The sequence below is a fragment of the Aulostomus chinensis genome, chromosome 7, assembly GCF_037954235.1.
Source record: "Aulostomus chinensis isolate RoL2024-O1b breed Wild chromosome 7, RoL_Achi_v1.0, whole genome shotgun sequence".
Classification (NCBI taxonomy): Eukaryota; Metazoa; Chordata; class Actinopteri; order Syngnathiformes; family Aulostomidae; genus Aulostomus; species Aulostomus chinensis.
This window is the reverse complement of record NC_141326.1, coordinates 26,153,429-26,176,944: the sequence shown is the minus strand read 5'-3', so window position 1 is coordinate 26,176,944 and position 23,516 is coordinate 26,153,429. Positions and strand designations below refer to the sequence as shown.

The 23,516-nt window shown below is 42.2% G+C and overlaps 1 protein-coding gene across 1 annotated transcript; it reads right to left on the bottom strand.

The window, feature by feature from the left end:
- Window positions 1–272: 272 nt before the first annotated feature.
- On the bottom strand, window positions 273–22,921 carry snx33 (sorting nexin 33). The gene is made up of 2 exons (XM_086209599.1): window positions 20,608–22,921; window positions 273–4,341 (listed from the first exon to the last, which is right to left on the bottom strand). Exons 1-2 carry the CDS (start codon window positions 22,037–22,039, stop codon window positions 4,088–4,090), a joined length of 1,686 nt encoding a protein of 561 aa, XP_086065725.1. The 5' UTR covers window positions 22,040–22,921; the 3' UTR covers window positions 273–4,087.
- Between the last annotated feature and the right edge of the window lie 595 nt (window positions 22,922–23,516).

Genomic DNA, 23,516 nt, shown 5'->3' with positions numbered 1-23,516 from the left:
CTGTTCATAAATATCCTGACGCAGATAGAAAAACAGCACTTCAGTATTGCACATCAGTATGAAATTAAAATAAATCTTATTGGAATGTGGATTCATTGCCCCTTTTATCAGTATGTTTGCGAACTTGAGCAAGTGATCTGTTGGTGAGTGCACTAAAATGAGAGTGTGAGAGTTCCAACTCATCCAAATTTTATCTTACAATGCTGCTTATGTCAACAGTCAAATGACCTCAAATTGATTTTTCAGACGCATGAAAAGACAGCAAATTCAGACAGGGATCACCATCATTTTTATTTAGATTTTTTTTTTGTCCCCTTCCCTTAAATCAAGTGACAAATTACTCACTGAAAATCACCATCTGTTATTCCAGAGACCAAAACTAAAGCGCAACGTTCCTGCCACTCTCCAATCTCACATCCATGTTAAGAAACAGTCAGCTGTGTGAAATTCTTTGCATTTTACAAGTCATGCAGCTTCAGAGCGCGAGGGGATTGTGTTAGAGCTGCAAGCACTTACTTGAATGGATCTTTACTTGTTACACCTTGCATTTTGCCTTTGGTGTCTTTTTTTTTTTATAGTTTCATGGTGGAATTTTTTTTTTTTTTTCAAAATACTTTCTGCACAATTTCTTCAGAACAATTACGACATGTAATTCACTACAACCAAAACGAGTAAAAAAAGGAAGCCTGGTAGAAAATATAAGACTTCTTTGGTCTTGGAGAAACTGCAAATGCGAGAAAGAAACAGAAAAAATGAAAAGCAAAGTTTTGTCCAAAAAAAAAAAAAAATGAACAAGCAAAGCAACACCACATTTAGACAGTATAGTTAAATGCTGACTGAACAGTACCAGAAACTAAAACCAACACTCATCTGACTCACACACATACACAGACCATCTGTTTACAGAGAATTTCTAAATCAGCACTTATGGGAGATTTGTTGTAATAGTGAAACAGTCTGAAATTCACTACAACATTAATTTCAAGCCCACGTAAACCACGACCAGTGATAAAACCCTTAGCCATCAGTGACAAATCTTCCAGCACTGAATTGTTTGAGGAAAAACGTGTGAAGCTCACGAAAACATTCCCTATACTTCTTGAGGTAATTGCAGCTCAGGCTCCATATAAACCTCTGAGGTCAACACAATGCTAAAGATAGTATCGTCAAACCGCAAGTTGCCGTGACATGTTTCTCCTGTTAAAAAAGCATGAGTAATGTTGCTGGAACAAATCTAAATTACTAATAAACACGTAATCGGACAAAGTACATCTCAAATCTCATTCAGTGTGGGAAAGTTAGTTCGCAAATACAGAAGAATGTGGATTAACGGGCTGTTTTTTGGAGCCCAGACTACACAAAAATGCTAATAACAGCAGTTTGGTCCTGCACATGCCTGTGTAAACACAGGTTTTTAAACCAGCGTAAACCTCTTTCCCACTAGAAACATACGAGTTACCTTTCTGCTTACATTTGTTTTATTTTATTTCTGGTGTGTCACATTCAACAGAAGGAACACACCAGAAAAACAGGGTGTACAAACAGTACTGGACAGGAGTTTAGTTGGTTTTTGTTTTTAACTTAATGTTCACCGATCAGTGTAAAAGTGTTAAACAAATGCAGACGGCTGGAAAATTTGGCCAAGGTGACAAAATGTCACTGACGTCGCACCGACCAAAGCATTGCTCAAGAAACGGGTTGTCTCATACAAACAGGTGATCCATTAACACCATCAGACTCTGTTTGGTATCAGCTGGCTTCACGAACTCACTGCTACATTAAAAAAGAACATCCAAATTATCTTTTCCACCATGGAAGAAGGTTTTCTGAATAAAGTTTTCTGAATCTGAACTCATCAGCACAGTAGTCGACTTACTCATCCACGCAAAAACAAAACCCAGCACAAAATGACTTACTAGTATTTTATAAAAAAAACAAACAAACAAACAAAAAAAAACATGTGCAAACTTGTCTCTAAACACAACTCATTCCAACAGTCCGCTCTGTCAGTTGAGCTGCGCAGATACACACAGATAAATGGTCCATTTCAACACAGCCTGTCAGAATGCTTCACATCCTTGAAGGCACTTAGATCTTGATGAAAAGTAGGAAAACTAAAAATGAAAAAAAGCCCCTTTTCGACGACAAGGACTCTCCCCGGGAACAAGGAATCTTTGGGGGAACTACCTTCGTTGCTACCGCAGGACCCAGGGTCTAAATTTCGCTCAGTTTACCTCTGAAATAGACTCACCTCTGGAGATAGTAATTTGTGGTGTCCTGGGAACTATGGAGGTGGGTCTTTTTCCACAGAGCATTCAGAGTGGTAGGTATTCATCGTATTCTGTTTCAACCGCCATGTACGTTGCTATGGTGCTATTCTGCGGGTATATAATGGAACGGAATAACCATAAAGAGAACGACCGATGGAGCGACGACGAGGTACAGGCCTCACTTCATGTTCGTATGTTCACCGACTAAGTTGCCTAAATTTAGATCCTGGTTGAGATGCAGACAACAGCTGTTCAAAAGAACCCTGTTAGTTGATGAGCAACTTGTTCCTGGGACTAGAATTTTTGGTCAAAGAGGGGCGTCAGATGGTTTTGGTGATGTGGTAGGGCTGCTCACTCTGAACCCAAACCATAGTCCAATCACTCAACATGATTACTCATTGATTTTAGAAACAATGTGTTTACTTACCAAGCCAAACTGTTTCCAAACCAATCTGTGCATGTGTCCACAAAGCGTTTTGGGTTTTGTTTTTGTTTGTTTTTTTTTGGGGGGGGGGGGGGGGGGTTCAGCTGAAAAGGGGTTGCCCAAAAAAAAAAAAAAAAACACACAAGATTTAGTTTGTGTGATATTAAGAGCTATGACACATTTGCCCTCGTACTCTTTGTGGATGATGTTACTAATGATGTCACTGCTCCAGCTGACAGCTGTTGATATGAGGGGATGTGAGGGTGCATGATGGGACCACACCATTAATATTCAATGTCGTGTCGTTGACAAAACTTTCTCTGTTATGAAATTGTTCCTATCGGACATTTGATAGGGTTTATGTTGACCAGCAAGAACAAGATTCTCCTCCATTCCATTGATTACCAGGGAGGCCAACCCACATGTTTAGCTTAAAAAGGATCAATTGAGACGACGCCAGCGCCTTCCTTAAAAGTTAAAGAGATTTTCAACCCCAGGGGCTCAGAACAGCTGCACACAAAAAAGAAAAGAAAAAAAAAAAAGCGGCCAAAGTCCATGAAAAAAGATGCTGGCTGCAGCACTTTTCCTCGCGGAGGCTGCATACGCCTGCTCCTCATTGGAAACAATTGAAGAAATACGCCGGCAAACACTCTGTGGACACAGGCTCTCAGCCAGCCCTACCATATGGTGCGAAGTTTAGACAGGTATTTTAATTTGTATCAAGCGATAACCACAGTGAAACAAATCAGTGAACCTGAGCAAATTGAAAACCCCAACGTGAACCAGATGAGGTTGTGATGTCAGTCGTCCTCACTCTACTGTATCTGCCGCCTTTTACACCATCGATTCCTATAGGAATAAAAATCAGTGATTTTTTTTTTCTACATTTTTTTATATTCTGGAAGTAACTTGAATCAGTCGCCAAAGTGCATGGTTTTGAAGAGAAGGGAACAGAACCCGTTTAATGTGTTACACTGTAGAATAATTCTACTTATAGAAACCGCTATAAATTTCAAACCTATGCTCATATTTTAATGTTACGAACAGCTTAAATTATATAAAACATACAATATGCTGTGACATTGCCTATTAGGTGATGTGTATTTCAGGAAAAAAAAAAAAAAACGGTACAGTAGGTTTTTAAAATAACAAGAAATATGACTTTGAATCCATCAAAGTAAAAGAATGACTGGCTTTGTATGTCTTGTCCATGAAGTCTTTTCAAACTGGAAACATGACCAATACAAAAAAAAACCTTGATAAAAGAGTCAAGACGCGGACCGTCCTTCCTTTGTCTTCTGTATGTGTGTGTGTGTGTGTGTGTGTGTGTGTGTGTGTGTGTGTGTGTGTGTGTGTCCTTTGGCACCCTGCACCAGGTGAAGGGTGGATGTCTTTACAGACATTCATACATGCGCAGGGTGCGCTCCAGTTGCTGGACAACACGTTGGTAAAAGGCTATCTGCTCCCTGAGGTAGGCCTGCATCATGTCTTTGAAGTCCACCTCTCGTCGCTGATGGAAGTGGCTCATCTCTGCCTGGAGGGCAAACCCGACTGTTCGGCAGCGTTTTCTTATACCGTCAGCCTCGTCCTGGTCCATCTTCCCCTCGTCAGTCATCCGCTGGCTCTCTTTCACCTTGGCAAAGGCACCTCGAATAAGAAAAAAAAAAAAAAAAGCTTAATTACTCTAAAAGCGGAGTGGTATCCGACCCCAACATGTCACAGGAACTTGAAAATTAATTGTGCAGAAACAGCGAAGAAACCAGGACAAAAAAATAAAAAGGTTCCGATCCCTCAAATTCCCAGCAACCTTCTTTCTCACTCGCTGACCTCTGTGGTAGACGGTCTCACACATAGTTTTTGGGGTTTTTTTTCTCAGATTTTCTGCTCCACCCCACACAACAACTAGTCTGTCCGCTCCGTGGTCAACTGCCTCCGCCAACTGGCCCAGTTGTGGCTTACATCCGTGTTTGTCCAGACCCGTGAGCTATACTCGGTGCAGACTTTTCCAATTTAATTGTGTTGGGGAGTCATTATGATCTAGCATTTTTTGAACTTTGTTCATGTTAGCATGTGAAAGTTTGGGCCGGTGCAGTCACAGTTCGTTTGAGGTCCAAGTGAATCTCAGGGAATTTCTTTGATGCGTTCATGAGATGGCCCTCGGCAGTCTGGAGTCACGTTGACCTTTGACTGGAAAAACCTAATCTGTTCATCTGTGAGTACATGGAACATCGGCAGGAGCAATGGGATGATCACACTTTTTTTGAAAAATAACATTCTTAAGCATTCAAGGCCGTAATTGTGGTTCCGTCTGTTTGTCAAGTGAATCTTAAGCAACCTGACGTTAGGTGAGTACCGTCATCTTCTGGCTAAGAAACGCTCACAGTGGAAAATGTCAACGGAAAAAAAGAAACACCGTTGCTAAATGTTAAATATATTTGAAAATATACCACAAATCAATTTTATTTACCATGTTTATAGTGGGATGGAAACAGTAATTTTAGGTAACAAGATTCAACTTTTTTTTTTTTTGTAACTTGAACTGGCCCTTTAATGCAGTTCTACACAGACTGTCTTTGTCCACCGTAAAAACGTACAATCTGGTGTTAATGACGACAACTTGATGAAAAGAGCAATTGAAAAGTTGCAACAAGCTTGTGAAAAAGGTTCTCAATAAAATCCATCATACTCCTATTGAATGAGAAGTAATAAAAATGTCTTGATTTTATTGCTCTGGGTGGGTCTGGATTTTTGTATGTTGTGCTTTATAAAAAAAAAAAAAGAAAGAAAGAAAGAAAAAAAAACAGTACATTCAGAAGTTTGTTGCTGACATCTTCTCAGCAGTTTGTTCAACATTGTAACTTTTCCCCACAGCGATTAGCTCGCACAAATCTGTACGTTTCATCGGAACACGCCACACTGCTACTTTTTGTTTCACCACATTCCAAATGTCTAGTTTCACTGCGATGGGGACAAGTTGTAACCACATTCATCCAGACTGCCATGACGTCACTTTCCAGGAGGCAGAGCACAGCAGCCCATTGGCATGTCGCCACCCTGCATTTCTCATCAGATTAGCGAGTCTCAATCACGCAGAACCTGAACCCACAAAGACGACAGATTTCAGCCGGGAAGATATGATAATCTAGCGAGCCGAACAAGTTCAGACAAGCGAGTTGTTCTAGAATGTAGCTGCTGCAATTCTTAGCTGTATCTGTGAGTTCATGCTGCCCTGGATATTGTATGGAATTCCTGGCAGAAGTCTGGGAAAGCATGAACAGCACTTCCAGTCTGTTCCAGGAAGAGGCGTGTGGACTACAGTCTGTGGCACTGACCTACATTCATGTATTCTGTTTTCCACATGAGAGGAGAATGTGCATCACCAGATAGCATGTCTGCGAGACATAAAGGAAAGAGGTCCGCGGTTGTGTGTGTGTGTGTGTGTGTGTGTGTGTGTGTGTGTGTGTGTGTGTGTGTGTGTGTGTGTGTGTACAAACGGGGGGGGGGGGCGAATCAACATTTTTTTGGAGCAGAAACACAACATCTCAAGAAAAGGCAGTTTAATAATCTCTTCCTCACTGCGATGTCAGCTCTCTTACTTGATGCAAACCTATACTTCTCAAGATGTAAGACATAAGTTACAAAAGGTAAAAATAAAAAATCTGACAGCATGAAAAGAAAAATTGTTGCTAAACTGTAACGTTCTGTGGATTCCCAAATGCAAAAATCTCATCACAATGAGAGCTTGCTCTTCCGTGCGGCTAGCTTGACACATGAACATTAATCCTGCAAAATACAAGCTGAAAAAAAAGAACAGTGACAGAATAAAGATCAATAAATTCCCACTAAAAGCTTCCTTCTTTTCCCTCGGTAACAAATAAATGCTCGATGATACATGGCTGGCAGTGTGGAGAGTCACCTGATTTGTTTATCATGCCCAACCTGATCAGGTAGCGCATGATTTATGGCTACGGCTGGAGAGAGAATTGAACTCCTTCACATGTGACAGCTTTATGGGCCTGTGCTTGGCAGATATTGGGGATTTAGAGGTGGTGGGTGGTAGGAGAGGAGAAGGGAGGTGAGGAGAGGAAGGGAGGGGAGAAGAGAGGAGGGGAGGGGAAAGGAGAGGGTCTGTGCAGCGTCATTGGCTCATACAGTATGTGTGAGCATGAGACAGAAAGAAAAAGAATGAGGACGCTCAGATTAACTATGACCACAATCCTCTGGGCGACTGAACTCAGGCATCTGCTAAATTCTTCATTCCCACAGCCCTCCCTGGGCCCGAGGTCACAGCAGCACCAAATCAGAGAAAGCAGAACTTTGCATTTAAGAGTGGGAGATATTTCCTACAGTATAGGTTGCTTTAGTAGGCTACTTGTAATTACGTGCTGACGCAAATGAAAGGTTCCATTTGCTATATAGTTGCCCTTTAAACAAACAAACCAATCATAGATTTTCTCCATCGACTTCAGCTACTTTTTTTAGATGGAAACATTAGCATACTTTTTTGAGGCGTATCTAATGATTCTGATCTGCTACACAGTCGAAGCAAAAATAAATTATTCATCGAGTTTAATGTTGGAGTGGAAGCATTATTAAACTGCAGTGGAGTCTATAAATGTCAATCCAGTGACCCTCATAATCTGTGTGCAATCAAAATAAAAGCTAATATTCCGCTGGTGGACATGAGAACTGTATACTGCTGAAGTGTGTGTCTTGAGGAAGCCATATGCTCCGGCTCAGTGTGTCACAGTTCAATCAGAACAGCTTTAGAAGTGTGAGATTATGCTCACATTCCAGTTTGATTTTTTTCACAATTTTAACCGTACTTGTTATTACAATTTCAATTCCAAAACAAGAGGTGCATTTTGGCAACACAGACCAGGTTACTGTTTTACTTCCTGAGAAACTGACTAAACAACACAGGCCAATTTTTTTTAAAAACTGCAGGTTTCCTCTGTTAAAGGGACAACTTTTTGGGAAATGTGCTTCTTTGCCATCTTACTCAGAGCCAAATTAGAAGGGAGATATCCTTCCCTCCTCTGTGGAACCTGCACAGACCTGCAGACCGCTAGTTAGCTTAGCATATTGAATGGCAGAGCGCAGGTTAGCATAGCTGTGTTTTGTCCACTCAGCTTCCAAAACCTTGAGTTCCTTGTATGACTGTGTATTCCGATTCAATTAGATCGGATTAAGGATCTTCTTCTATCTGAAGTAATCCGCCTCATCCTCTCTTACAATGGTGGCCATGATTAGGTTGGTCTTTCGTCTTCAAGAAGTGTTCCCTTTGTTTGCCAATTCACAGCATCTGCTCAGGAAAGTGGTTCCAGCTATGTGTCCGAGTCGAAGATGTGTTGAAGTACTGAACTGTGTTTTCATAGCAACCCTCACAACCCTACTCTGTAGAAGACCAGGCGATGCTAGCATTAAGCTGGTGAGCAGAGGATGGAAGGTACCTATTTTCCTGTCTGGTTCTGGGGGGGAAGGGGGATAGCAACACATTTCATTGAGCGCTTCCTTAGCCCATGTTACAGCCCTCCGCTATGCTTTTCTTTGTTGATCGGCCTGGTAGAATTCGCTAAATCCTGTCTGCAGAAAAATAAACAGCAACCACAAGCAATAACAGATGCAAGTAAACCTCTGTGACCTCACTGGTGGGGCTAACAGAGATATTAGACAACCAGTATTTGCAGTGAACTGACATGACAAATTAAGAAATGTGTCTAATAAAGTGGTGATTTCCCTTGTAGAGGATAAGCTGGATGCAATATCCAATTATGAAATGTGCTGCTTATTGTTTCACCATCCTCTCAATAAAGCTGTGTGTGTGTGTGTGTGTGTGTGTGTGTGTGTGTGTGTGTGTGTGTGTGTGTGTGTGTGCGTGCGTGTGTGTGGAGTGGGGGGTGAAACAGTGCAGGGTTATATGTGAAAGCAGAGCCACGAGTATGTAATGAGTTCAGTGCTTCAATGCACCACAACCACAGAACAAACAACAGCCTCCTTTTCCTTTAAGACTCGGAACCTCGAAAGAAGAATCTCTTTCTCTCTCACATGGAAAGTCCACGATCTTTTAGTGAAGAAAGTGACCAAAACAAACCTACATTTAATTGTGAAGTGTCCCATTTTAGATTGGGGTGACAAGAATAACTCATCGATAAACTGTGAAATCAAGGAATTTGACCACAAACCCATGAAGAACATGACAGAGAGGCAAGATTAGTGGATCCTGTTTACACTGAACCGACTTGTAAACAGAAACATTTTCAGCTGGAGACAAATGAGGCTTGTCACAGCTAAACAGTGACCATTATAGAGGGCTCTGAGTGTGTGTGTGTGTGTGTGTGTGTGTGTGTGTGTGTGTGTGGGAGGGGCTGATCTCAAGTGCCGCAGTGAACTGATGAGATGTTTGATTTGTTTTGTTCTCAAACAAATTAAATAGCAAAAAAAGAAAACAGAAAGGAAACCTTAGTACCTATGAGGTTTGGGATTCAGATTGGGCACAACAGTATCTTCAACACCTTTAAACCTTCCTCAAATTTTACCTTGATACAGTGCAGATTCATCTTTGATATTTGAAGTTTATCTTTCCTTCACTGTTTCTTTTCACCGTTTTTACCGTCGACCATGATCAAAATTAGCATACCGCTGTTGTGTACTGGCGGGAGTGCTGTCGGAAAACCAGACACAGTTGCCTGTCACGGATGTGTCTGGGTTTGTAACATTATCCACAGGCAGTTAAACTCATAAAACGGATGTGAAAAGCGGTTCATAGTGAGCAGAAGTGGAGACGACACGAGGCACGATGAGTTTTACAGTCGTCTTCAAGAGCTGCGTCTGAATGACTGTCGTACTGAATAAACTGCAATAAATCCATCAGAAATGACAAAGATGGAACCAGATCTTGATGTCCATTTGTATAAAATCATGCACTGTCATGTATTCCAACAAGACATGCAGACAACTTTTAAAAGTGCTTCCTGTCTGAAAAGAATTAAACTACAATTGCTTGTTTTGTTGTATTTCCCAATGAAGTTGAGCAGATCTAATCCAGGATATCTCCGCCCATTTTGGCTCCGTCATTACCCAACACAGAGAAACGTACTCCTTTACTTTGTTGTGTCGGTTCCTTTAAAACAACCTTGTCTCTTTTTCAAATGCTATTGGATAGTTGAAGATTGGTGACTCTGAAGCTTGATGGACGAGGGGAAACGAAAGGAACAAACAATGCAAGAAAGCGGAGACTGCAGAGGAGGAAGTGAGGCTAGAGAAGAGAACTGAGACATAACTTCAAGAATGCAGGACTAGGTCAAAGGACTCAGCAATATCTGCCAGCATTTAAAGTGGAAAATAAGAGCCGCAAACATGAAAGAATAACACTGCTGAGTAAGCTAACAGTAATGATGTTTACATCAGCCAATCAGATAAAAGCAGAGCCGCAGCTGGAAAGTCCTCCGACGAGATTTTAGCCGTCTCAGATATTCTTTGTCCATTTATCTTCAAGGCACGTTCGCGCTATGAGGAGTGGCTTTGAAACATGGAACCAAATACTTCCAATTCTTTGTGTTTTTATTACTTCAGAGATGAAGAATGTTCAAAACAGAACCGCCCTCTCAAGCCTGCACAGAGAATTCGTTACCAGCAATGCTTAATTCCTGACTTGGCCTTCCTTTAGGCTGTCCAAGAACTAAAAGTAAAGCTCTAAATGAAATCTACATAAATAGACGTTCAATAGATGTTCTCAATTAAAGAGAAAGTTGACTGATGTTGTTATAAATCCACGTTTGTGTCAGAGATGATGCTGTCAAGATTTAGGATGTGAGCATTGGGATATATAAATCATTACTGCTGCTAATACGTCCATGTTTATCTTCCCCCGCCAAAGGATTTATTTTATCCATTTGCAGGTCAGGTTTTGTTTCACATCTGTATGAAAACATCAGTCGCTGTGACATCAAAAGTTAAACTGGACACATCAAAATGTTTGGCTTTTCCAGCTGAACAAAATTACAGGCTTTATTATTATTAGCTCTGAACGGAGGCTTTTCAGCATCAGTCAACCTCACACACACCAGACGAAAAGAAAATCTGCGTATTCCTTGAACATCACCTGAAATAAGTGACGCGTGTCATGGTTTATGACATAGTCCTTTGATACAGCCAAATACTATTCCTTTAATCCACGTGAGGAATGCGTTGTGACGTCCTGAAATGCCAACCGTTTATGATCGTACCAGTGCATCGATGAGATTTCTTTATGGGACAGATGTTCCTGATGTGATGGAGACTGGGCGGGACGGAGTTTTCATTAAATAAATTCCTCCCTGCAATCAAACCTCCACTGACACATCTGCGCATCATAAATCACACCCCCGTGATTTATGATCCCAATGTAACGCTCTCAAAACAACATGCTGACACAAGACTAGACAACGTATGGCTAACAATGCTCTCCTCTGAGGAATGGCGTCTCCATGACAACCACAAACATCCATGTCCATGTTACCATGACTCCAGCTACAGTTGGCAGAGCTTTTCTCACATTTTAAAGCTACTTAAATGTCATGGGAGTGAAAATATGAAGGAATTGATGGTATAAACCAGAGAGAAAAAAGCTGAATGGGCTTTCTTAGTCCAAGAGGCAGAAGTCATATTTGCTCCGTGCACAGATGCAGCCAAAGACTGAATGGGCCCAAAAGTAAACAAATACAGATGGTTATGACTTCTATTTTCCATGTATCCATGACACTGTGAGCAATGGAACACAAAGAAATGTATCCTCTTCAAGGTTATGAGGGCTGTAGCCCAGCGAGAGTGAGAGAGGTGCGCGCACATGCGCACACACACACACACACACACACACACACACACACACACACACACACACACACACACACGTTGCCAGTCTAATGTAGGGCAACACTACAGCCAAACTTTGTCTAATTAAATGGTTCCTGCAAAACATGTTTTGAGAAATTAGTCAAAAACTCTAGCAAGAAGCTGAGATATCCTGCTTGACTCCACATGCAGACATTCCCAGCCATGTATTTAACTTCAAACTGCATAACCCCCCCGCCTTGAGTGTGTACTGCTGTCTGTGATAAAGCCTCAGAGCCAAGCAGAGATAATGACCATTTAAGACATTAAAGAACTCCCTTCAAGGACAAAAGAGGAAAAAATGAGCCGATTGATAGGTTTTTTTTTTTCATCCATGTTGGCTGACTGGCTGCACAGCAACAAGCTGCATCACAACACCGGCCATTTATCACCTTATAAAGCTGGTGTGCTGCTATATTAGCATATTCACCGCTGTTTACTTCTGCTGCAGCCTGCAGTAAACAGTCAGAGCAATGAGACAATGGGTCATAAAACCATGGTAATGAGCTGAAAGCTGAAGCTGAAATAAGAAGTCAGGTGATAATCAGTTATGCATGCAGTCCTACAGGTGAGACCTGTCACAGTTCAGAAATGTGATCAGCATGAAAATAACACGGGAAAATGTGTCAGCATCTCTGTTGGTGGGAGGATGACGCTCACTCAAGAATACAGTTTGAGCAATGGAGGGAACGTAATTAATATTTAACTCGAACCAAAACTCGAGGGAACTCAAGAGTGAACAACCCTCCACCAACTTAATGTAAAAAACAAAACAAAAATGCAATTCCACACCGATGATGTTCAACACATCTGCGTGTTACACCCTTCCACCAAGTTTGGTGAAATTCAGCCACATAATCCTGCACGCCAGACAGACAAACGCCACCGAAAACCATCAATCATGCGCGATGTTTACTAACGCAGTGCAGCGCGTCTGTGTTTTCCTACCAATGCAGCGCCTTCATTAAAAATGATGAGGAGGTTGCTCAATAAATCCAACACAATGGGCTTTGCTTACTCTTGGGAAGTCTGCAGCTAACAAGCTACTCATGATACACTGAGTTCTAAAAGCTTTTTGAAGCAAAATATTCACGATTGCGCTGAGTGTTTCTGATTTTGAAGCCTGCTGTAGTTTGGGTAGAAGGGCTACTGTCCTACTAGATGAAAACAGACCCACGTCCTACAGGGCTAATACAGTAAATTCTAGTTAAACCTATGACGTACACAGTCTGTGATGGAAGTAGGCTGTATTTCATGTTCTGTGTTTTTCGTAAATTGAATGTGGCTGAATATGAACTGACAATGTCTCCTAACAGACTTATGATATTAGCAGCCTTCCCTATGACCTCATGCCATCCTCTCTCTGATGCCACAGAATCTGTGGTTCTTTGAGGAGGGCGATGGAGGCGGCAGCCGGACTCTCTGGATACATCTGTATTCTGCTTCAGTGTGAAAGAGCATCGAGCTGGGCCAGCACAGACAGGAATGCAGGAGCGTGTGGATAGGCAGTACGTGTGAAGACGAGGGCCCGGCCTTTGTCAAGATTTATGAGTAAGCAAACTGGAGAGAGAAAACATTTGCTCTCTGGAGTCACCACAGTCAGCAACGGGGACTGAGGCCAACAAACTATCGTACAAAAAACATACAAACGATGCCATAACAGGGACACTGTGAAGCTCTGAGGCACATCGTTTGTCTACCTGTTGACAAAGGGGTATTTTCTTCTAGCGACAGAGTGGAATGTTAATGTGGAACATGTTTGTCAGGCCACATAAACACAACATGTGCTCCTGGTCAGCACCGAGAAATGTGCTGACAAAACCTAAAGCTGGCTAAACTTAACTAGTTGCAAGGTGCACTTTGCATGAAACAATTTCCACCAACTTGAGAAGTACACGAAGCGATTCCATGACAATGACGGCCTCCTGAAACTAGATTGAGTCGCTTATTTTACCACTGGTAGTGGGAAGTTTTGACTAGATCTATATTTGTGTCTTATTTTGACAACTGAATGACAGATTTTCAACACACTCTCATATTGACAGTGAAAATAGGAAGTGGAAATCTTGTCAGCAATGATTCCAGAGCAGTTGACTGTAAAACTACTTCTGGCACAATGATCCTGCCTTCACAATAACAGCAATAGTGATTTATTGTTATGGTTTTGTTAGAGCTGTTGCTGAAAGTCGTATTCTGAAAAACTCTGACGAGGAGTCAAGTGATTCTGTTGCTGGCTCGTTAGTAGCTATGCTAACATGACCTCATCTATCTGTGCCCTATATTTGTCGTACTTACTCGCTCTAATCCTGGTTTTAACAATGTTACATTAATTTATTTTAACAATTGCATAGACAACTAACTCTGAACAGATGTGATATGATCTCATTATGACCTGGCTCAGGTTAAACTCTTTCCAAAATCTGAACAAATAAATATAAACTGTTTTATTCCCGGGATTTTCAAACGTAAACAATTGCCTCATTAATAATTTTGCTCCGTGCGACAAATGTTTCACACTGGAAATCAATCTGTAAAAGATAATCTACAAAGTCGCAAATAGATTTACAATGGAACTTCCCACTTCCATAAATAATATAAACTTTTAAATCCAGCCTGTTGAATGAGATTTTGATTTTTCGGATTTTCTTTTTTTTTTGGTCAAGTTGTGTGGAAATTGTTTCATGCAATGTGAAGCCTGCAGCTAGTTAAGTTTAGCCAGCCGGCTTTAGGTTTTGTCAGCACATTTCTCAGTGCTGCTCAGTGGAAACACAGGAAGTTGTGCTATCTTAGGTTTAGGCTACTGTTTTAGAGAGGCAGCGAATCAATTTGCTGTATGTAATACCATGCACAAATAACCCAGCTAACTGGGAAGTAGCAGAGTTGTATTTCAGAACTAATAACAGTAACTTTAGCCAAAATAAGTAACATTTCCAATACTGGTAATCTAAACAACTCTAGGCAGCGCACAGTGCAGCGAGGTTTAAGTTTCACTGCTTACGGCCAAAGAGAGACATTGATGTGTGCATGTGGGGAAAAATCACTAAACTGTAGATTGCAATGGGAGATCAAGGGGGCATTTGGCTCACACACCTCCTCAGAACTGGCAACAAAACATCTTTTCCTTTAAACTGATAGTCTGGTTTTGTAATGTGTTGCCATATGGAGGACAACTAACCTCTTGTCCAGATTAAAAGTCTGGCTGTGCCTGCTGAGGGCGTCCCAGGGGAGCTTGCTCATTCTGCTGCAGAATAATGCTCCGCTCTGGTTTGCATCACAGTTGGTTTTCATCCTACTATCAGCAACAGCTCAGGGGGAGAAAGACACCCACACCCACACATACACACACGCAAACACACTGTTCTGTCTAAACTTTATAATCCCAAGCCAAAAATGAGATAAGATTAGAAGTCACCAGAAAAACATCTGTTGCTATATATTTTTTAAATGCACTGTAAATTTCACAGTGTATATGTCATGTCTTGTGCTTTAGTTGGATGCAATTACATTGCTTTTTCTATCACAATGAGTCCAGTGTGGCCTTTATATCAAACTCACAATAGGTCACTATTTAGTTTGAATAGAAACGTCATTGTTACCTACATCAATATGTCATTCTAGGGACACAAGAGAAAGAGGTCAAGACCTGGAACGCCTCAGATTTGCTCTTACGTAACGTAATCAGATCTAATTGTGCCGATACTCACACCAAGAGCCGAGTTGGTGTCACTTTGTTGTGTTTTCTTTTGTACTGAATCAAAGCTTGAAGAGGTTGTTTGGTCTCGCTTGCTGCCAGAGACAAACTCCCAAGAACATGATCAACTTTAAATACTGTCAACAAGGGCTTCGACCAGCACTGCTTCTTTCAGAATTATGTACAATTATTCAAAACCACTTATCATATTTCAACAGGAGACACTGGAATAAATTTCAGAGATCAGCATTGACAACAAAGACTCAAGTGTATCAAGCAGTGAGAGTGCAGCTGTGGCACTGCTCACACAAAATCCTCTATTCTATTAACAATGCAATGCAATTAAGGCTTCAGATCAAGATTTCCAATTGTACTCAAATGAGATGGAGGTCTAACTAACGGGATTAGCTTTTGCGAAGGCTCAAAGTATGCTGACTACCCTCTTCACCCCAGACAAGATTTAATTTAGGGCTGTTCAGATATGAGGGTCCTCATGGTAAAACAGCAGGAGAACAGATGAAAGGAATGTAGCCAGACATGAGGGGCAAATTTTTACCTGCCTTACATCGATTTTATCAAGGCCACATGCAGCCACTGCCCGGCAACTCATTACAGAGACAGTTCCTGCAGTTCACTGGCTCACCAGGATCCCACCAGGAAGAGGGAAATCAGGCAGGAATGAAGCTACGAGGAGATGAAGAGGCGGAAGAGGAGGAGGAGGAGGAGGAGGTGCGCCCCGGAAAATGTTGACCTCAGTTTTGTGTGTTCAAGTGTTGCTACAGCTGTATCTGGTTCAGTAGAACACAAGTCACATCAAGGAGACCTCTCTGGACCGGCAGGGAAGACCCAGTGGAGAGAAAACACCTCTTCCCGCACAAAAACACTTCTGGTGCAAGTACCTGCGGTCTCTACAGGCTCAGCTGTTGCCTTTATGATACCAAAGATTTGGAAGCGATTCCAAAATGACACTTGCTGTCGGGAAAGGAAGCATTACAAAATTTAAGATCAACTTTATTGTCCAAAATCTAAAAAAATTGGCTCTGGCTTTCAACCGAATCCCTTTATTTATCTAACAAAAGAAGCCAACTCACTCACACGTTCAAATACTAGTCTGAAATTGGCTTAACATTTGTTTAAATTAACCTTCGGTTTAAAAGAAAATAAATAAGACCACCAGAAATTCAATGCCAGCAACAGCATGTATAAGATTTTAATCGTTTAGCGTAATTTTAGTTAACGAAATGAATGAATGAGTGCCAATAATTGGCAACTTCCAGTCAAGTATTGAGGCTTGATTCACTTTCTTAATCCGAGTGGATAAATAGAAGTATTGCATTTCTAAGCTGCAAAAATCAAAATGATGTGGCTCAATCATCAAATGTAAATGCTTCCGATTCTCCTCCAGATCCTCACACACATAACTGCTCTTCACTGGCTGCTATTAGCGTAGTCGTTGCGCTGCTGTTCGACTGCATATACTTGATCCCCATCAGTCAAAAAATGAATTATGTCATATTGTGCAATGGGCCAAGATTTTGAAATATCCTCTATCACCAAATAATGGGAGTGACATTATCAACAACATGATGTCGCCGACTCTTAAAGCCTCAATTTTAGCAATTTGGCCGTTACACCAATCTTGACTTTGAGCAACCGCGGGTGAGAATAATTAGACCAGAATATTTGGTGAGCTGGTGGAATAACTCCAACCTGATCCAGTGGCTTGGCCTTCACCGGTTTGCTCAAAGACAAAGCATGCATCCACCTAACATGGATACAATGCATGAACATGCAAAACCACCAAGAGATACGCCATCAACCAACAATCCAGGACACGAACCGTAACTTCCCCAGGATCTTCATTCCTATCTATGAAACTAAATTCTTTCAACTGGGTTGTTAACTGTTTTCTGTCCAGCAAAGCTGCTTTTGACCAAATATTCTTCATGAGATGAACTGGAACTTGCACCTACTCGCCATGTGTTGGTCTGCAACATCCTGGGACACATCTTAAAGATGCAACAGTGGATTTTTTTTAATTTGCAGTGACTCACTGTGCTGATTTAGCAGCAGTTCTCATAGTCATGAATTGGCAAAGATATATATAAACCAACAGCTAAGAGATGTGCTTTTGTTCTCAAGCCAGCCACTGGGAACTTGAGAAGCTGACTTGCAAGTTTGCTTGAGTTTGCCCAACTGGGACTTTTCCCTTTTTGTCTTATTGTGAAACTTTGGTCTAAATTGGCCTTTAAGCCGATAAATTACTCTTCAAGTATGAACGAGATAGTTACAGAAACTGTTGGTGTGTACATTGACACAGTGTCAATAAGACACCACAGTTGCTGTCAATAGCACCAGGCAGTTACTCATATCTCTCCTCTCTGCCGAGCCCTACAACACCAGGGTTGAGTAATATTTGTTTTATTTGAGTGGACCAGCCCTTTAATGTCATTCAGATGTCTTTGCTCTCAGTCATTCCTGGGTGGAGCGATTCTGTCAGTGAACTGTATCACAAGTGACCTCTGTACTGATGAGAGCCAGCTGTTTGAAGGAGATAATAACATTTACCAACAGCATTATTCCTCACTGGTAGCAGCCCTTTCCTTCCTCCTGAGCTGATATGGCTGTTTGTTTGAGAGCTGACGCAGAATGCTGATACACCAGCGCTCTGACTGTATCTTAACAAGCTTTACAGCAGATAAGCCTTGATCGCAGGCTTCACCACAGCTAATATCACACTCTGGGGTTTATGAAAAGCCGCCATCACATACGCAACCTTGTCGATGTATTCAAATAGGGAACGTTTCACTACAAAGGCGCGCTCTGTGACTTCATGTCGACATAGATGAGATTAAACATCCTTATGTGAATACTTGAGCATAAATAAGTCATGAGTGAGTGCTGATACATGTTCAAACTCTGTAAATATCATCAGTGAAGCTTCCCACAGTATTGTTAGTCACTGCGGAGATTTATATGATTCACCGCATTTATGTCATTCACAGCTGTAAGCAATGACTATAGCAAACAGGACGGGCCACTTTTGAAAAGTTATTCCTGGTGGAAAGGGCCAATGACTCTATCTCACCACGTCCGTGTGTGACAGGTAAGATTCTTTCAGCAGGCTTTCAGAAAAATGGCACTGATGGTCAGGCCTGCAGCGCTGCCAAGAACTCAATCAATTACCCACGCGAAGGGGGTAATGTGATTGGTAGCATTGGACTGTATGTCAGCAGGATGACATCAAAACTAGAGAAGCTGATTTTGAGAAAAAAAACTTGGTAAAGGGGTGCAGCATGAGGCAGATCCATCCGTCACAGTGAAAAACTACATGGTCTTCAGTCTGTTCGGATTACTTCAGCAGAGGTGCGCACACAGAACAAACTTTTATTTCATGTAGCAGAATTTGTCATCATATATTTCTGGAAGCGGCAATAATGGTGTATCTGGTTGAAGTGGTATTTACAGTATATTGATCTCGATGGAGAGAAATAAGTGCTTCACACAACCTTTTGAACGCAAAATGCAGCACGACCTGTCGTTGCCCATTAGCTTCAAGCTAAATGTACGTGGCTGATGCTTTCTACATCCCGGAGACACAAAGAAGAAGAGATGCAAGAATGAAAAAAAAAAATCTTTGCATGATCAAGATTCCTATTTATGAGCACTTGAAAGGCAGAATAAGGTCATAAGGTGGTGTCATCGGCCACTGAGCCTCTACCATCACAACATTGCGTTAAAAATTCTTCAGGAGTTGGGGGACTGCTCACAGTAGCCGTAGGAGAGGAGTGTTGATGAGGGGGTAAAAAAGAAGCTGCGGCAGCCGGTCATTGCGTGAATGTAACGTCCGGTTGGTTATTTACTCATCACACCTGCTCGGCTGGGTGACTCAAGATGATGGGCGACGTCAGCAGCCGGGTTTCATTTGTGTGGGTCGCTGTTATTGTGTGGCTGTTAGTCAAGCAGCTACTGTTTTTAGCTTAGCTTCCCCAGTGCAGTAAAAAGGCAAACCACACCTCATGTCGTAAACTTCGTTGTGTTAAACGTTACACACAGACCCGTTTAAACCCAGACCAGGGATGTCTGTGGAGAGTTACATGAGACAGTAGACGTCCAACCCTCACACTCATTTGGATCTCGCTGATTACTGTCGATTAATAGGTTTAAATTGTCATCGGTTACAGTTGGAACACACAGAACGAACCGCTTGAACCAGATTAAGATCATGAAGACCTGTCAGACCTGACCTGAACCTCATAGTGTGCCACCCATTCCGACTGCCAACCCCACTCACCCCTCCCTGCCAATATTACTCAAGTGTCCTTGTTGCATCATGGCAGCTGGTGGTAATATTACACGACACGAACAAAGCTCTCAACCTGTTTGTCTCATAAATGATTTGGACAAAGGATCTCGACTTCAGCAACAAAAAATGCACCGAAGTTTTGTTCGGTCATTCAGAGGAGCGGAGTATTACATGCATGGTTTTATTATCATTGGAACATGAATGTTTAATTATCCAACTTGTATATAATTTTATCATCTACAATAAAAATTACAAGTGGACCAAACTTTGTGGAAGAATGCATTGTGGGTAAAGGACAAACCCTTTCATTTGTGGTGCGGATCTGGATCAAAGGATCAGATCCAGGATTTTTTTTTTCTTCCACTGTCTTTTAAAATGTGACAGTTTCCTACATTTTCATTTATTTATCAGGAAATATTAACCAGACCTACATTAAAAATTCAGGCAAGCATTAGCACTTCTGGAAGTATTTTCAAATACTCAATGCTTTCACTTTGCTTCTTACAAATGTTGCAACCATTAAATTATGTAATCTCACTGACCTTCATGAAAAAAACGCTCATGATGTCACTGTACACTCTGTCCTGGATTTAGTTGGGTTTATAATTCCATGACTATGGCATGTACACTCTCAGCAAGTGAAAAATGCAGTAATAAGCTCTTTATCTTGAGTGTCAAAAGATGAGAAGTGGAACTGTAATGCTGGAGGAAATACTTGACCTGATCTGTTGCCCTTCACAAAAAAATAAATACAATGTGTTCATAGTTGCGATTAGCAGTCACACAATTGTTATTCTCTAAACTTTACGACTCAGCTTGACGACACTCTCAGTCTGGTTCCTAATGGCTCATTTGTAGGATGCTACAGCGCCGCCAACGCCAGCCTGACACTGAATTTCAGTCCTCAACAAGGAGGAATGAAAACTGTGGGAGGAGGAGGATGCTGCTGAACATCTGTGTGGATTATTTTCATGACGGCTGCACATAATTTCTGTTGACATGCACGGAGATATCAGAGAACTCTCTCACACACTCATCTTGTTACCTTTCTGTAGATGAATAATGTCTGGGAAGTTGGCGAGCAGGCCTTGGTAGAGTGACAGCTTGTCCAGCATCTGGAAGAGGTCATATTTTGGTTGCTCAGCAAACATCTCTCCGATGTTCTCATAGGTGCGGCCTGTATGGGAGATGGCGTTGTTGAGGGTCTCTGAACTGTGGGGGGGGTCCAGCATGAATGACTGGCTGATGGACTGGAAGGCATTTCCCAGTCGCTGGAATTCCTTCCTGAACCCACCCAGGTGTTTACGCACCAGCTCAGAGGCAACATGTGTGAGCTGCATGACACTGTCGTCCATTTTCTTGGCAAAGGCCTTAAAGGAGTCCACCCTCTCCTCTACATCCTGAAGGTCCTGGTGCTCGTTGGGGATCTGGAGGGTCAGCATGAAGTGGGCACCCACCATCTCGTCCTTCTCCGCCCGTCTCTTGCCCAGCTTCCACTGCTTGTCGTCAGCACACATCAGAAAGTGCTCAAAGCCTTCATACTGGGAGAGGACTGGGTGACTGGTCATGTGATTCATCCACAGTATCAGTCGTCTCTTACGCTTCTCGATAAAGTCTTCCTCGAACCGCCCCGTGGCCTGCTTCTCAGGCAGGTGCGGCACGGAGATCACAGTGAACTTGTGCAGCAGCCGGTTGTACAGCCAGTCGAAGTGTTTGTAGCGTCTGTACACGGGACGGCCCGTGTGAGACGGCGTGACCCGGTATGAAATGTATGTCTTGATGCCTTTGAATTTTGTCTGTTTTGTGGGATCTTCAATGGAGCAGGAGAAAGGCTGTGGGCTCTCCTTCCACTGGGGCCCGAGAGGGCCCATCTCAATGGTGTATGACTCAGCTATCTTTGCCATCATGGGCACATCGCCCAGCACAAAAGCTTCCACACCTGAGCGCACAAAGCTGGAAAATCGATTCAAGTTCCTGCCCACCATGCTGCCTTTCCTGGAGCTGGAGATGCTGTCTTGTCTCTCCATGTGTGGTTTGGCCCGGTAGTGCACATTGGGGTTGTTGGACAGTGGGCTCTGATGGGCATGGCCATTGGCCCCAGGGCTCCTACTGTGATCACCATCATCCACCACCGTGGATCTGTCGTCCCAGTCGTCCCAGTCGTCGTCGTCGTCGTCATAGTAACCCTGCTGCATGTTAAGAGTGGTGTTTGCAGTGGAGGGGAAGTAGTAGGAGTCATTTCCCAGCGAGCCAGCTGGGCTGATGGAGCAGTCGGTCACGTTAGAGTTGGAACGTGTGCGAATAATTTCCACATAGGATGCAGGGAAGAGACCCCTCTCCCCTCGGCTGTTCTCCCCCTGAAACCAGCCGTCCACTGAGTTCTCATCAAAGATAACCAGTTCCTCATTCTCCTGAATACTGATCTCCTCCTTGTTTTCACTTTGAAAAGTGTAAATGGCTTTAGCCTTCACTGACATCTTGATTCTCCAGTGGGTCCTAAATCAAATAACTTCTACATGCACATCGTGTCTAGATTGTGTTGATGCTGCAGTCCGGATGCATGCCGAGTTGGAAACATCTGACACGAACTCACTGTAATATTTAAAGTTGTCTCAAATTACATGGCAGCTGATGGATCAGGTGTGCAACAGCACAAGAGAGCTGCTGTAAATTTAATGATCTGACACTCAGTCAAGACAGAGTCAGCAATTACATAAGAATATTACTCCAGTATCCGCCAAAACAATCTGTTCTAGAATGCACCTAAACGCATCCTTGGCCCATGGAGGCTCAGGCTCTATTGTCTAAACGTGAACACAAATATATATGATATACACGCTCAATTACACACCCTGGTTAATCAAGATATGTCTACCTGCTTTCGCGTCACAAACTCGGCTATTTCAGAAACAAAAACCCGTTTCGCAAGACGAGCTCCTCCAAAAGCAGCGACGTTGATTTTAATCCTCCAAAACCTGAACCTTGCGTTATTTCACTTATCGAGACACTTGTTTCTCATCGCAGATCCTTGAAATCACCCTCGAAGAATATATTTCCAAGAACCAACGGAGGGAAAACAGCCAGATGAGTAATGGTACCCCTGTACATTGTGAGCCAGCTCCACATTCCCTCAGACACAAACTTGCTCCGTTTTCCGTGTAAACAGGTTCCTGCGCATCTTCGCTCGATCCTTTAAAGTAAACAAACCGGAGAATCAGCAGCCACACGACCGGAGCCTGCCCGCTATCATCACACATTACGAGCCTCTATTGTTTCTGGAGCTTTTACTCCTTTCTGCGCTGCAACAATCTAACTCTTTCCATGACGTTAGGCTTGGACAATTGAAGAGGCAAGTTCGCCTTTTTCATCCAATCCTTTATAGTCACTTGGAAGAGGAGAAACTGGTTCAATACCGCCTCCAGCAGGACGAGCGGGGAATAACCGGCAGCACAACCCTCAACATCCAGGGGGCACTGAAGGCGAGATGTACGGATACAGAATGAATGCCTGACACCGAGAGAGTAAAGTTCTACCTCTCAAATCCAACTCAAAATATCCTTTTTACTTGTATTTTAGACAGTGAAAATGCTATTCATTTTGACATTCGATACTTTGATAACTAATGACTAAACTGTCTAATATAAATGTTAATATTTGTTTTATTTTTTCTTATTCCATCAATAGTTTTTTAATGAATAGCATCCTTTCTTCTTCTCTCTGTAAATGATGCTGTAACTGTGTAAATTTCCTTAGTGTGGGATAAGTAAAGTATTCTTATTCTCATTCGTGAGGAACAAGAAAATAAGAAGACCTGGTATTGTATTATGTCACTTCCACGGTTTTTAATTCTTGTTCATGTTTGTGCTACATTAAAAATGGTGATTTCAAACCACCAGACTGGAAGTCAAATCGCTTATCTGCATGCACGCAATATGCACTTATTTTCCCACACAT